We start from the raw sequence: 16557 nt of genomic DNA, 5'->3' as shown, positions 1-16557 counted from the left end.
CTATCAATTACTGTGAGTGAGTCAGCAAGCAGAAGTGTCCCAGCCCAGTGTTTAGGATGCATTATAGACAGGTAGCCTATCTATGCCCTATTGTATATCTTCCATCAGCAAACCATCGCATTAGCGAACATTAGCGTTGTGGCTAACTAACTTAGCTCCTGCAGAGAATGTCTAATAAGGGGAGAACCGCCACTCTCGGGAAACTTCCGGTTTCTGAACTGGTTGCAGTTCCTTTTCTGGTTCCACATGAGGGCGCTCAAGAATAAGTGCAGAATTAATGGAGGTCTATGGAGCTGTACCCCTCAAATCCATTTTTCTCGGGATATAATTTTTTACCCAGAAATTTGAATGTTGCATGCGAAAGAGGGGACAGAGAAAATACACACCGCTGAGTATTATATTTTTTGAGTCACTTATTTGTTCTAAAAAGCATTTCAAATGCGTCAATGACGTCATTCATTAGCAGAAAGCTAGTGTGTTGTGGGCAACAACGACCCAACCTGTAAGAAATCGAAAGGACGTAAGTACTCGTTTATTCAATGTTTTACCTATAATCCATAGTGAGCTTGCAGAAACCACAATCAAATCTTCGATTTTTCAACAACAACCAGGTGAAAGAGACAAATTTAGCCGTCTAGCTCCATAGACCCCCATTGTTTTTGCACTTATTCGTGATCGCCCCTAGCGGAACTGCAACAGATTGCAGGTACAATGGACTTAATAGGGAGTGATCCGGCTCTCCGTAAACGGGCTCTGGCTCCTGTCAGTATGCCCAGCAAACAATTTTCCGTTTGGGGAAAGTTCCGCGGACGTTCGAGGAAGGATGCAGAAACGTCCACTGCTACGTTCCCTCACGGTTGTCCAGGGAAGTTTTCTTGACAGCGGCAGAACGCTCCTTCATGGTTAAATCTTTGGTTCCAGGAATGTTCGAGGAACGTTCTTTGAACCATGTTTAACGCTCGTGCAGAGTAAAACCATAGCCTACTAAGAGAGCACTGAGTATGATTTAATTTGGGAGATATATCAGCTCACAATAGGAGAGAGTTTAAGTGCGTGTATCACATCTCATTGTCATTCATTCATTATTATGACTGCCGCTTCGCTGCGCGTATAGATTTAGTCAGATTTTTCTTTTTCGCATGGCCAATTTTTTGTCTTTACCCTGGCAGGTGTAATAGAAAGAAACAAAATTCCAGTGGATATTTCACGTCTCCTCAAAGACTGGGGGTTGTTAAGAGTGATGTTTTTTGCTAAAAAAATAAGCCAAAATATGTCCGTGAATTTAAGGATTTTAACTGCATGATGTGAAGTTACATGCAGGTCTCTTTTACGGAGGAAACCATGCTAAAATAAAACTCTGTAGTCACCAATTTGATCGTGTTGGTACGAATATATGTTGTGTATGTGATTCCTACAGTGTAAAAAAATATACTAACGTCTTAGAAACATTATAAAATTATTGAAATAGATTAAGAGAGCCACCGCTATGGTGATTTCAATGGTTAGATTGATTTGTGTGAATTGATCCAGTGAAATTGCTGTCATGGCTTCGGTACTCGTATTGGCCGGTTTCTACATTTTTTATGTTGTCTGAGTTAATTTTTGTAAGTAATGGGTTTACATGATCACATTCTGTTTTTATTTACATAAACACAGATTCACAATTTTTTTGGAAACGGCAGAAAAGAAGTGGGGACAAAGACACACAAACAAAAGCACATATGTGTATGTCTGCTTATTAGTTTTATTTTCATATCACACACATACATATGAGAATCAGTCCAAATGATAAGGTGATCTCTGGGCTGAGACAACATAATGCATTAGGACTGCTGCGGCTCCTCCAGCAAAAAGTTTGATATAAATGGATCAGTTCCAGCGAGTGAAAGATCAGGTCGCTCGCACATGGCTGAAGTCGGTGCAATATCAAAGTACTTAAGTGTATGATATGCCTTGGGTCCTCCATGGTTAGGAAACTGGCTAGCATTTTTTAAAATTTCATGACGAAGCCTGTTGATACAGCAAACCCAATTAATATTGAGAGATCTCTGGCTGCAGAAAGAATCCCATATTGTTCTATAGAAACAAGACTTTTCTGAGAAAAACCCACCGTTTCCCAAGTTGCTCTGGACAAAGGGGGCTCTTCACCTCCGTCTCAATGTCTGCATCACTGATGAATGGTGGGGGGGATTTCAGCTTACTTTGGGATTCAAACTGTGAATATGTCTCAAAAAGATTAATGGAGAGTGGAGAATATATAAAAAATATCATCCCCCTGAGGCCACAATGGTCAGTACTTTGACTGTTACCTTGTTTTGATCCTGTTTGTGAATAATGTCTTTAGTGCTGGTTTCTGTGTCCAAACTGCAGTGACTGGGCATACTTAACGGGTCTATAAGAATGTCATAGGGCACGGCAGGGTGTTTCCAGGATGATGGAATATGTAAACTCCAGGCCTCTGGCTGCCCAAATGTTCCTGAAAGCAAAGGGCTGATGTTAATTAAATATTTATTTTCTTAAAAGCTAACAGTAGTTTCTCAGCTGAGTTAAAATATAATAAGGATAAGGACAGAAGTACAGACGATTGCACACCAACCTATAAATTCTCCACAGACTGTCCATAGCCGTACAGTGCAGTCAGTAGAGGAAGTGAGTACTAAACTATTATCCAAAATCTCTAATCTGGAAACAAAAGTTTTAAAATTGAGATATAAATGACATCACACAAACATGCTGTACACCGTGTTCCAAATTATTATGCAAATTGGATTTAAGTGTCATCAGGGCTTGAAAACGAAATAATTTTTCAAACGTTCCGTTCCGAACGGTTCAGGTAGGCCTATGTTTAACGTTTTCGTTCTTGCATGCGTTCCGCCACCAACATATCGGTCCTGAACCGGTTCGGAACGCAAAATATTGTTCGTTCTTAAAGTTCCGGCAGTGTTTGGCGGGCCTATCAAGTCTATTTTTGTGGACTTTACCTTAGAATAGACGCACTCATTATTTCCCCTTGATTTAGCCTATACCGTAGCTATGCCCAAAAATAATAAATCACAGGCGGCATCCAAAAACATTCAGACGGGCTATCCATCCAATAGCCTACAGACTTACTGTAGGCCTAACCTATGCCTATAAATAATTTCTTATCAAAAATATTTCTGGATACGTGCTAAACTCCTTAACTGGTTGTAGCCTAAGTTTTATCCATATGGAGATCTTCAAAGGCTTGCGCTATACTGTAATTCCAACCCTGTTTATAAACGAACCTGTCTGTTGCTGACAAGGCCCATCTCAAATTTCCCGTTTAACTCTTCTACATAGAATAGGCTATAATTGCGCAAACATTTCAAATCCCGACTTTAAAACGACAAGGCGTGGACAGGCAAAATAGGCTATTACGCATAGGCTACAAACAATTTCCAAATCAGTTTCAGTAGCCTAGGCTACGAGCTGGCCTAAGATCCGAAGTGGCAGACGGATAGGTTACATTACAACAGCAAGACAAAATATACACATTTGGACCAAAGGTCCATTTATTCGTTTTTTTTTTTTTCAAACTGCAGAAATCTAATTATTAGGCTGTTCGCCTACAATCAAACGAGTAGAACACTTAGGATATGCTTTTGTGAAATTTTATAAAATATATAGAGAACGAAAAAAAAACGTTATTAACCGGTTTTGTGGATTTCAGAATAACGTTTCTGTTCCGGAACAGTTGAAGACCATTTTGTTTTCGTTTCCGTTTCCGCTCCTCGTAAAATTCCGTAGAATTCCGTTCGTTTTCGTTTTTCGTTTTCGTTCCTTGAACCGGTTCGGAGCCCTGAGTGTGATAAATATTTATTATTTTGTTTTTCAATTTTTTTGTGTCTCTGGAGCATTGAAATCAATCTCAGACACCTGTGATAATTTGTTTGCCAGGTGAGCCCAATCAAAGGAAAACTACTTAAGAAGGATGTTCCACATTATTAAACATGTCACAGGTTTCAAGCAACATGGGAATAGAAAGAAAAAGGATCTCTCTGCTGCTGAAAAGCGTGAAATTGTGCACTACCTTGGACAAGGTATGAAAACATTGGATAGTTCCCGAAAATCGTACTGTGAAGAAATTTGTGACTGATTCAAAGCACAGGCAGCTTCGTGCAGACAAAGGCATAATAGTGAAGGTTTCTGCCAGACAAATTCATAGGTTTAAGAGAGCAGCTGCTAAAATGCCATTGCAAAGCAGCAAACAGGTATTTGAAGCTGCTGGTGCCTCTGGAGTCCTGCGAACCTCAAGGTGTAGGATCCTCAAGAAGTTTGAAAGTGTGCATAAACCTACTATTCGGCCACCCCTAAACAATGCTCACAAGCAGAAACGGTTGCAGTGGGCTCAGGAATACTGTACATGAAGACTAATTTTCAAACACTTTTGTTTACGGATGAGTGCCGTGCAACCCTAGATGGTCCAAATGGATGGAGTAATGGATGGTAGGTGAATGGCCTCCATGTCCCAACAAGGCTGAGACGTCAGCAAGGAGGTGGCAGAGTCATGTTTTGGGCCAGAATCATGGGGAGAGAGCTGGTAGGCCCCTTTAGGGTCCCTGAGGGTGTGGAAATGACCTCGGCAAAGTATGTAGAGTTTCTGACGGACCACTTTCTTCCGTGGTACAAAAAGAAGAACCGTGCCTTCCGTAGCAAACTCATCTTTATGTATGACAATGCACCATCTCATGCTGCAAAGAATGAGAATGAGAGAAACTCATGGTGTGGCCCCCATCTTCCCCTGACCTCAACCCTATTGAGAACCTTTGGAGCATCATCAAGCAAAAGATCTATGAGGGTGGGAGGCAGTTCACATCCAAGCAGCAGCTCTGGGAGGCTATTCTGACATCCTGCAAAGACATTAAAGCAAAAACTCTCCAAGGAACTCACATGTAACTTGGCCTGTTAAGATGTTTTTGATTTAATTTATATGACCTCCTAATGCTGCAAATTCAACAATTGACCGTTTTTTAGTTCTTTACAACCTATAAAATGAAACTCTGTTGTGCATAATAATTTAGAACAGTGCATTTTGAGTTTTTTATTTTGGAAAAAAATACTGTTATCATTGGGAGGTTTGTTCGAATTATACTCTAACGGTTGATGACTGGAAAATTATACTGACTGTCATTTGCATCAACTATTTAGGAAAATCTGAGAAAAATGTAATTTGCATAATAATTTGGAACGCAGTGTATTCGTAACTAGAATAATAAATAACCCCATAGATGGCCGACATGTCATTTGTTTAGCTTTTTTTGTAATATGTTTTTAATAAGTTTCAGATAAAGACATTGTACAGTCTAAAAATAATTTTATTGTAACCAAAAAGTATGTCTGTCTACCCACACTCAACTACCCTGGTGACATTAGGTGGCGGTGGTATCATAGTGGTTAAGGAGCTAGGCTAGCATGCAGTAGCCAGACAAAGTTGTGGGTACAGGGAGACTGGCCCTTGTAATAAACAGCCAAATAAATACAAATGCTTAGACATTTAATGTGTACAAGGCTCCAACAAATACATACCCTGTTATGCCATTGATATGTGCTCGCCAGTAGTTTTCAACTGAAACATTAAAACAGTTCAAATAAAATTCCACAAGGAATTACTTTATGTCCAATGTCAAATCCATAAGATGGAAACTGCACTTACTCTTTGGTTTTTTGTGTTCTGGATGAATAGCATATGTTTTTATGTCATATATATAAACATAGCCCACTTCATCTCCAGAATACAACTTGCTGTCATCATTGGTCACTGTCACTTTTGTAATCTGCAGTTTGAATTTAGACTAACATACCAGTTAACAATGAATTAATTAACTCTGCTCCATCATTGCAAGAGGAATGTGAAATGTGCTTGTAAAATTCACATACTGCCTCAAACTTGGCAAAGACTCTTCCTCCAATCAAGACATTCCAGAAAAAAACGTAGCCTATAGGGAAAGAAATGTAAGTGTGATGCCTTCCCATGCATGTTATTTGTCAGCAACTGACAAAATGAAATGTGTGGTGTGTAAAAATGAATAGAGGAAACACCATGGGGTCCAGATGAAATAAGACAGGCTGCAGAGGGATAGTCGACGTGCAGGGTTCGAGTCCTCAAGAAAGCAAGGCATCTCACACTTCTATCCAAACCTAAAAGTGATGGAAATGGACAAATCAGTTTATCCTTCCTTATCTGAGAATGTTTTAACTCAATCTTTTCTGTACAACTGTTTCAAAGAGCTGTTTCTCATCCATCCATCTACCTATATCCATCCATCTATTTCAGAGGCGGAGCTATGTGTGGCATGAGGGCCCCACAACCCCACAATCTATTGCCAATATTAAAATAGGCCGTCATAATCTTCGAAAGATTTTAAGTAGTTTTGATATGGTAGTTTTAATTCCCTAGTGTCACCCTAATAAGAAGTCTGGTCCCAACAGCACTCCCTCTCCCAATAAAATATTTCTGGCTATGGCCCTGATCCATCCACATTAGCGTTGTAACTGTACCAGTGGCGGCTGGTGGTTAAAAAAATAACGGAGGAAGGAATGTCTGCTTGATTGGCGTAAATGTGAGGTTGTGATGGTGTTGGTGGCATATGTGAACAATAGAGTATGTAGGCCGCCTACCCAGACACATTTATAGCAGCAGTATGTGCTATGTAGCATTTTAACTGGCAATGTTGTGCAATAAATGCTGTTCTGACATTCTCGGGGGGGTCTGACCTAAGGAGCTAGGCAAGCATGCAGCAGCCAGAAAAGTTGTGGGTTCAATTCTTGGCTTCCACCATTGTGCATTTGAGCAAGGCACTTAACCCCAAATTCGTCCAGGGACAATGGACTTTGTAATATAATTTAAATATATAAGTCACTTTGGATAATAGTGCTAAATTAATAAATGTAAATGTAAATAAATGTAAATGTAGGTCTGGGAAGTCAGGGAACATATGTAGGTCTAGTTATGAAATACTGTTTTCCAGATGTGCAAAATTACGGAAAGTCTGGAGGTTTTGCTCAGTGTAATAGGCCTATATTGGCACAAAAGTCTATAATAATAAAAATAGACACTTGTTTTATAAAACCATGTAACTATTTACCAATAAAAATAGACCTTAAATGTGGTAATTTGTAACATGCTATTGTTTTTAAAGCCAAATCGCTATAATTTAAAGACTGGTTGTAATAGCTAAGTGGGAATTTATTAAAGCATACTCGAAAGGCAAATGTTTTTGAAGACGTCATTAAAGAATGCATTATGGTCTGAAACATTCATTAACAATGTTACCATCCAAAGATACATTTAGAACGGTGAAAACAAGAACATAACAACAAGAACCTTATTTAACAATTGTTTAGTTAAGGCATAACTTGGATGATTATAACAACGCATAACTATCCAAAAATGTTTTATCACCAAGTGAACTGTCCACGTATGTGACAGGCCAGCAGTAGGCTATGGCTGATTGTTTTCTGTGCTACCAGTGTTACCAGTTAGCCATGAGTAGCCTATTTGTCTGACTATGTAGCATTCAGTAGCCTACACTAGCCTTACCGTCTTGTTTTGGAATATGAATTTTTGGAGCTGGTCTTCCTGCTTTGATAAACATTCATCATACATCAGTGTATTCGCAGTGTATTTGAATGTATAAAAGATTTGAGATTGTCCACTGATTCCATTGTACTGTTTATTTCACGAGCAAAAAACAAGCTTTCCGTTCAACATAAGATTCATAGACTGCATATAACGTTCTTGAACCGTTGCCGCTAAAAACAGCACCCCCTATCGCAATTGAAAATTACTGTACGGAGGAGCTTCCTCCCTTGGCCATTGAAAACAACGTGATTCACGAGCCGCTGGGGTCCGAGACGTTTATAATGGACTTCAATGAGGGGCTTGAGGAGGAAGCTCCTCCATACAGTAATTTTCAATAGCGATAGGGGGTGCTGTTGGCATTTTGACCTAGGGGAACGATTTTGTTCATTCAAAGTGTTAAAAATAGTAATATTAACAGTAATTTATCAGATTAGTAATTCAGTTTATATATTTTTTATTTTTCTCTGAAATTTTAAGGAGGGTGTTCCTCCCTTTCCTCAATGAAGGAGCCTCCTCTGAACTGTACACATAGTCATACCGAACTGTTTCAGTACAGGACTTTTGATTAAACACTTAAGTGAACTCTCACCAGTGTCTGTGTGTGCACCAGTTACAGGAGAGAGGAAACGGCTCTGGATGTGTCCTGATGCCAGACTCCAGACAATGATCTCCCCGTCACAGCTTCCAGTGGCTAGCAGAGATGGTGGACACTGAGCAATGCACAAGATGTCATCTTTGTGACCTCTGCTCTGTTAATGGGACATTAGAGTCAATTAAATTATAAAGACAAATAATGTATTATGCCCATATTAATGTGAGCCTACTGTATGTAAGGGTAGCCAGCTGGTATGATAGCTGCACTGTACGTTAAGTAAACCTCCCTCCAAATGCCTTAAGAAATATGCTACTAAGAGATGCTAGCACCCATGGTTTTAGCTTTAGCAGGGCTGAACTGCATAGTTGGTCAAACACAACACAATTATGTATCTGCACATGAGTATGTTTATGTACTGTATGCAAGTGTGTTTGTGAGAGTGAGTTCATCTCACCAGATCATCCTGCCAGTATGGTTGAGGCTTCTGGATATAGGGTGTGCCATCTGGAGTATCCTGGAGGTGAGTTATCAATAACAACAGTACTCAGTTTAATGCTAAGTCAGCATTCTCAGCTGTGAAATACTTGAGATCGTCTATCATTATGGACAGAAATGGAGCTACCTCAAACCGGGGTCTGGGAGGTATTGGAAGTAGAATACATGGTGAAATATGTGTTGAATTCCTACATTTGTCTTGTTTGTATATCACTGTATTCAATTGTGTTGCATTGGGCTATGACACATCTGTTATGAGTCTGTTACGGACTGATTGCAGTGGGTGGTTGTTACCCTGGAATTCCAGAGTTCTCGTGGGAGCACAATTTGAATTTGCTCAGCGAGTCACTCTGGCAATGAGTAATGATGCTCATTACTTATGTCCCTTGTATTGTGGGGTACCAATCACATCGGTGTATCTGATATAGGCAGGCCAGAGGCAAGCTAAACAGATTATAAGTATAAGTGTATATATATATATATATATATATAAGTATAAGTATACTCTTTTGATCCTGTGAGGGAAATTTGGCCTGCATTTATTCCAATCTGTGAATTAGTGAAACACATTCAGCACCAGTGTTGGGAGTAATGCGTTACAAAAGTAATGTAATTACTGTAATATATTGCTGTTTGCGGTAACGCGGTAATGTAAGGCATTACAAAAAACAAAAAAAACAAACAAACTTCAGTAACGCGCGTTACAATGCATTTTAACCCAAAATTAAGCGCTTGTTTTGTTTTGATACATATTCGCAAAATCTCCTGATACTGGTTGAAGATGACTGTGGCTGCAGCAGACTCAAAGTCGGATCTATTTGCGGGATGGACATAAGCCTACGCTCATTATTTTTAGCTTGTCAGAGACAAGGATATGAAGAACATAATAGTTAGTGCACTTTGTGTGCGAAACCGAAAGATCTCACTATGCCTCGCGAAATAGCTCAAGTCATTTAATGAAACATCTAAAGTGGTGCCACGCTAATCTTTTTTATTCTTGATAAAACGCAAACTATGTTCTTCTAGTGCATGACAGCTTTGAGCTGTGAACTTGAATTAAAGAGAATAAAGGGATAGAAATGCAGAAAAAGATTGTGTAGCCTGGCAGTGCCACCGCTCCCACCACGCGCATCACACACTTTGCGTAGGCCACCAAGGACAGAGGGGGCACCCAAATGTAACCAATGAATAGTAGCTTTACTGCAAACTGCGTTTCACTCTTCATCAATAACGTTTACAATGTCAGAATGCACTAACACCATGGTACATTAGCCTGGCGGAAGTACGTAGGAAGGCAATTAAGGCCAGGCTAATGGTACATGGAAGTTTGATACTTTTTGGGTTCTCTCAATCTCCACCACATAGTACTAGTAGAATGGAATTGGTGGGTCTTCAATAATTCGTTTCCCAAGCATTTAGGCTACATGAAGCACATGATATGCCAAGTCGACAAAAAAATCCATTCAGATAGCTAGGTGGATACCAGGCTCATAATTCACTTTTATTTGCAAAACGAAATGTGAAGCAACATGTCATTGCATACTTTCCAAAGCAATGAAGGCTGCTTAAAACAACTTAACATTGTGCATATTATTGTTAATATTGTGCTATCAATGTAACTCAACAAACAAGGCTTGTAAACAAGAGCTGGCAAAAGGGCATTATGAGAACGTAAAGATCAATGCTCTTAAAGTGACCGTGCACCATTTATAAGAAAACAGCATTTCTTCAGAAATTAATGTTAAAAAAACACACAGTAATGGTCTGTATAATAGGCCTTTTATTTTACTTTAGGTGTTTGAGTTATCATTTAAATGTCACTCACTCAAAGCCACTCACTTAGGGCACCGAAATGGCCAGTAGGCCACCATCTTGACATGTCTTTATTAAGCTTTGATTTACAATAGGCTCTCTATTGAGCAGGCCTAGGCCTTAAAGTTACAGTATTTATATCACAATTTACCAGACTTTGACCTTTTGTCGGTTTTTAACAAAATTCTGACTATGATTGATCCTTGTTTTGCATCATGAGCACTGCGCCTATTGCATTCTTACTGTATGTTGTAAGCATTAAGCCTAGCTCAGTCATTATGCTATACCACATCTCCCTCCATTGGAAGAGCAATGAGCTGCATTGAGCGTAATAAACTGCATTTAGAATGGCAAATCCATATTTCTAGATATTTTGGTGAAAGTAACTTAAAAGTAATGCAATAGTAGTGTAATGCCTTACAATTCAGAGACAGTAATATTATAATGTAACAAATTACTTTGAAATCACAGTAATAAGTAATGCATAGTACATTACGATTTTGAAGTAACTTGCCCAACACTGTTCAGCACACAGTGAACACACAGTGAGGTGAAGCTCACACTAATCCCGACGTAGTGAGCTGCCTGCTACAACAGCGGCGCTCAGGGAGCAATTAGGGGTTAGGTGCCTTGCTCAAGGGCACTTCAGCCGCTTCCTACTGGTCGGGGTTCCAACCGGCAACCCTCCGGTTACAAATCTGAAGCGCTAACCAGTAGGCCACGGCTGCCCCTATGACAGCGCTGCAACATGAAGTCCGGAATAAGTCAGTAAACATTGGTCATAGTGTTATCCAATTGCATCGAAGTCCGGAATCAGTCAGTAAACGTTGGTCGTAGTGTTATCCAATTGCGTGCAGTGAGATTTTCAAATGCATGCTTGGTGCCGCCCCTCAAGTTGGGCCATTACATTAGTCATGACCAGACCCTTAATCTTTCTAGATTTCCAGGGTCTGGATTTCCAGGCTACATTAGGTGGTTGTGGAAACGGACCACAATACAGTATTTGGCAAAAGGACTGATGGACACCCAGTTAATTGCTTAATGGAAGCTATAGTCATTGTATTTTTTATAGAGCAACGGAGGTTGGAAGGGGGTTATAACAGTGGATTGTGTGCACTATAATGTATACTCTTTATGTCTCTGTACTGTTATTAGCGGGTTTGATCCAGCAAGCCCACTATTGTTCTTCTTAAGTTTACTTTATTAGTGGGTTTGATCCAGCAAGCCCACTATTGTTCTTCTTAAAGTAAAATGCACTTCGATTTACGGATGATTGGGGGTACATACGTTGAGTTGACATCAAAATCATGTCATTCGGATGTGTTTTGAGAAAGTTCGATTGTACCGTTTTCAGTCAAAACTCGTAGCCTGGAAGTGAGCAGGGCATATCAATTTTGCCGCTACAAAACGCTATTTTTATACCTCTTCTACAGTTCCAAACAACATTAACACTTACGTGGTAGTGAGTAGAGGGTCCCTAAAGCCAAACCGAAGTATCCCAAGGTTTATGTGGTCGGATAAAGAGTCCAGAATGAATTTCATCAAGCCAGTACCTTTCCGGAAATGTTGCCATCTTTGCTGCCAACTTCAGGGGAAAGTCCGTAGGAGTCGATTGCTGAGTGTGTTGTAACACGCTCTGGAAATTCACAATTTCGTCGCCGTTTAAAAAAAAAAAAAAAAAAAAACATAGTCCAGTCCATACAACTTCATTTCAATTTCAATTTCAAAAGAAATACTGGACTATGTTTAAAAAAAAAAAAAAAAAAAACGGCGACGAAATTGTGAATTTCCAGAGCTTCGCGCTCTGCCATCTTTTTTAAAAGTGAATCCATGTTCATACAGGTCATTTAAAAAATAAAAAAAACTTTTTCCCAGTCCATTCAGCCCAGCCCAGCTAGCTCGAACTTAGTCATGTATATAGTTGTATAGATTATAACGTTGAGAAACACACATTCATACAGATATTATGCACATCCACGCACCACTACTATTCAAGTTAAGTTACTCATCATTGCCCGGCAAGAAGTCCACAATCAATTCAATTGTCTTGCCACGATCTGTGGAGCTTACAGACAACGTTAAATTACTATAGATTCTGTATGCTATTTAAAGCCGACCTAACGATGAGTCCCTTCATGACGGTGTGTTGCAATGCATTCTGGGTGCTGTGCTGTGAATCGACGGCTCGTCACCTGACCCACCAAACAACGATGCTTGAACTGAACGTAGAGTAAAAATGAATCGCTACCAAGGCTCCAAATAGCAACACACTTACACCGTAGCATAATGAGGGTATCTACATGTAAACCGAAGCATTGAGAACTGTGTAAGTCTACAGGCAGTTTATTAAAAAGAAAAACAGTACCGCTCACGAGTAAAAATAAATCGCTACCAAGGCTCCAAATAGCAACACACTTACACCGTAGCATAATGAGGGTATCTACATGTAAACCGAAGCATTGAGAACTACACGGAATTTGAACGAATTTGAAGACATCGAAGAACGAACCCTTTTAGTTTGATGGACGTCCTTATCAGTCTATGGTCTAACTTATGAACGTGTCGGGTCAACGTCAACGATAAGTAAGTTAGGCTAACGTAAACGTTAGCTATTTGCTGTTGTCATATGCTTTACGTGATGGCCATTCATCACACTGTTTGGATGTTACTTACTTGCATAGCTGTCAACCCTCCCGTTTTTTCCGGGTTTCTCACGTATTTTAACTTTTTTCCCGCTGTCTTCCCGTTTTAATATTTTCCCGTAAATATCCCGTATTTTAACAATCTCATAACATTAGCTCTACTATCGGACTTGTCAGTCTCTGTACTGTTGTCCTGTTGCTACACCCTTGCCCTTCCAACGAAACAGATGTTTTCAAAGCATCGTTTTGCTTGCTTGAAGGCGACCGTGAGACTATTTAAGATGACGGCGTGGTTGACGTGAGAGCACGATTCAGTGGCACCTGCATAGTGTACGGCCGCACGCACTGTGTGTATCGGCCTACCAGGCTACTCAGCTACGACTAGAGTTTGTATATTCACTCCAAGTTGGCCTACCATAACTTCCCAACTCTGCACTGTAGCCCATAAACTGCATGACAGGCTATTTATATTTTCTCTCTAAAATCTCTAAAATAACCAAATGCAGGCCCGTCCCACGCTGATTCAAGCTTGGGCGACCGTCCTTTTTTCCGTTTTGGCCCATACACCCAGACCAACTCACCCACAGTAAAGTCACGTCCTGCACTATGGTGGTCATATGCTATCTTCTGCCGAATTCCAGCTTGAATGGCTTGATGGCGTGCAAAGTCATGAGCTAGCTGGAGTCGGTCCTGCAGTTGGTGTGCATACTCAAGCCCTGCAGGGGCATCTGGAGCATCTGGGGGTAGGCCCATGAGGAGTGAGGGTGGGGTCCGCAGCTCTCTACCAAGCATCAACAGCGCTGGAGTACAACCTGTGGACTCTTGGACTGCAGTGCGGCTTGCCATAAGGACCAGAGGAATCTGCAGGTCCCAATCTCTCTGATCCTGCTGCACACACAAGGCTAGCTGTTCGGCAAGGGTGCGGTTGTACCTCTCGACAAGGCCGTCACTTTGAGGGTGGAGAGCAGTGGTTCGAGTCTTCCTAATGCCCATCCGCTGACAAAAATCTGCAAAGGTGCGGGACTCAAAGTTCCGCCCTTGATCCGTATGAAGTTCTGCAGGCACTCCGAACCGAGCAAACATGCCTCCAAGGAGCACCTCAGCTGTAGTACACGCGTCTTGATTGGACACAGCGTACGCCTCGGGCCACTTGGTGGAATAATCCACAGCCACGATGATGTAACGGTTTCCCCGGGGTGTCAACGGTAAGGGCCCCATCACATCCACAGCTATACGGTCCATCGGATAGCCTACCCTCCTCTGCTGAAGTGGAGCATGGGAACGGCCCACGGGTCCCTTACGGGCAGTGCATGCGTCACACCGGTGGCAGTAGGACTCTACATCCCTCCTGCACGTGCTCCAATAGAACTGTTGCCGCACACGCTTCAGTGTCTTTTTCACCCCAAAGTGACCCACTCCAGGTTGCCCATGCATGGCTGCGAGGACCAATCCGCAGCTAAACATCGGGACAACAGTCTGCCATTTAGGTAAACCTGTTGCAGGCTCCACCCAGCGTCTCTTCAGCACCCCGTCATGTAGGGCCAACCCATCCCGCATGGACCACAGGCCCCTAACTGTGAGTCCATGAGCAGCTACATCTTCCCAGGATGGGCGCTGTCCAGCCTCCACCCAGCTGATCACAACCTGGAGCTCTGGATCTTTACGTTGTTCGGTAGCCCAGGACATGTTGGAGGCCGGTAGTATGGCTCGGCACTGAATGGCTAGCAGTTCATCCTCTAACACGTCAGGCAACGTGCCCTCAGCGCTACCAGGTAGACGACTGCACTGTGGACACGCAGCTGAACAGCTCCTCCTGGACAGCCCATCAGCATTCTGGTGGTTTTCTCCCTTCCGGTGCTGAATCTCAAACTGAAACTCCTGTAGCTGTTCTATCCAACGGGCGACCTGACCCTCTGGCTCACGGAAAGAGAGGAGCCAACGCAGGGAGGCATGGTCAGTCCGGACCACGAAAGGAAGGCCACACAGGTAATGCTTGAAATGACGAACAGCATCGACAACGGCTAACAGTTCTCTCCGGGTCACACAGTAGTTGCGTTCAGCTCTGTTGAAGGACCGACTGTAATACTCAATGACCCTCTCTCCATCTGCTGTCACCTGGGATAGGACGGCCCCGAGGCCTACATTGCTGGCATCCGTGTCCAGGATGAAAGGGAGCTTCGGGTCTGGCGCCACAAGGATTGGTGCACTACAAAGAGCCAGCTTCAGATTGTCAAAAGCACGTTGTTGCTCAGGCCCCCAATGAAATTTCTGTTCCCTCCGAGACAACTGGTGGAGTGGGGCAGCCACAGTGGCAAAGCTTGGAACGAAGCGGCGGTAGTATGAAGCCAGACCCAAGAAAGACCTTAACTGTCGTAGGTTGCAGGGGGCTGGCCAGTCACGAACAGCTTCGGTCTTCCGGTGTTCAGTAGCAACCCCCTCTCCAGTCACGTGGTGTCCAAGGAAGGTGACAGCGCGTTGCATCAGTCTGCATTTCTCTGGGTGTAGCTTCAGGCCGGCTTGGGCTATTCTCGTGATGACTGCATCTAGATGACGCAGCGCAGACTCAAAGTCCTTGCCATGTACAAGCAGGTCATCAAGATACACAAGACACCTTTCTTTGGGAATTGCAGCACACGCTCCATCAGCCGCTCTAATGTTGCGGGCGCATTACAAAGCCCAAATGGCATGGTGTTAAACTGCCACAACCCTGTCCCCGTAGTGAACGCTGTCTTTGGTCTGGCATCAGCAGCGAGGGGCACCTGCCAGTAACCAGACCGGAGGTCCAACGACGAGAACCACTTAGACCCACCCACCTGATCCAGGGACTCGTCAATCCGGGGTAGTGGATATGAGTCCTTAACAGTCACCTCGTTGAGCCGCCCAAAGTCGATACAAAACCGCCAGCTGCCATCCTTTTTTGGGACCAATACAACCGGAGAAGCCCAGGGGCTGTCAGAGGGCTCGATGACTCCAGCAGCCTTCATTTCCTCCAGACACTATTCTGCAGCCAGCTGTCGAGAATGGGGCAAGCGACGTGCACGTTGACGGATAGGGGTTGCAGGAAAGGGGCGTAGGGGAATTGGAGTCTCGGACCCAGAGCAGGCTGCTGAAGACGGCACAGGAAGGTCTGGGGTAGTGGGTATGGTCTCAGGTGCTGGCGGGTCAGGATTCTCAGCCGCATGAATCACGCCAACACAGTTAAACAGTGGTCAAAGGGGTGAGGGGCCGAAACAGATGGGCGCAGTGTTTGACTCTCCAAGTCTGAGGCATGCTGCCCCTAGGTCAATGACAGCCGTTGCAGCATGAAGGAAGTCAATTCCAAGGATACAGTGCTCAGGAAGTTCAGCAACCCAGACGCGTATGAAAAAGCATTGGGGGGTTGTAGTGCATGGTTCACTAACAAGCTGGGG

General features: G+C 42.6%; 1 protein-coding gene across 1 annotated transcript in view; it reads right to left on the bottom strand.

Annotated features, from left to right (window-relative positions):
- Positions 1–1823: 1823 nt before the first annotated feature.
- The window catches only part of wdr95 (WD40 repeat domain 95), an 87096-nt gene continuing 72362 nt past the window's right edge, over positions 1824–16557 (bottom strand). The window contains exons 18-26 of the mRNA XM_076283100.1: positions 8653–8712; positions 8193–8352; positions 5899–5957; positions 5675–5813; positions 5548–5587; positions 2597–2682; positions 2310–2476; positions 2111–2214; positions 1824–2010 (exon numbers count right to left, since the gene is read on the bottom strand). Coding sequence (XP_076139215.1) covers positions 1824–2010; positions 2111–2214; positions 2310–2476; positions 2597–2682; positions 5548–5587; positions 5675–5813; positions 5899–5957; positions 8193–8352; positions 8653–8712 — 1002 coding nt within the window. The remainder of the gene's footprint in view (positions 2011–2110; positions 2215–2309; positions 2477–2596; positions 2683–5547; positions 5588–5674; positions 5814–5898; positions 5958–8192; positions 8353–8652; positions 8713–16557) is intronic.

The sequence above is a fragment of the Alosa pseudoharengus genome, unplaced genomic scaffold (assembly GCF_046254945.1).
Source record: "Alosa pseudoharengus isolate Yale_2024_CS ecotype anadromous, Long Island Sound unplaced genomic scaffold, YU_APseudo_1.1 YU_APseudo_1.1_scf_13, whole genome shotgun sequence".
In the NCBI taxonomy this organism is placed as follows: domain Eukaryota; kingdom Metazoa; phylum Chordata; class Actinopteri; order Clupeiformes; family Clupeidae; genus Alosa; species Alosa pseudoharengus.
The sequence above is the reverse complement of the archived record's forward strand: the minus strand, read 5'-3'. Positions and strand labels throughout refer to the sequence as shown.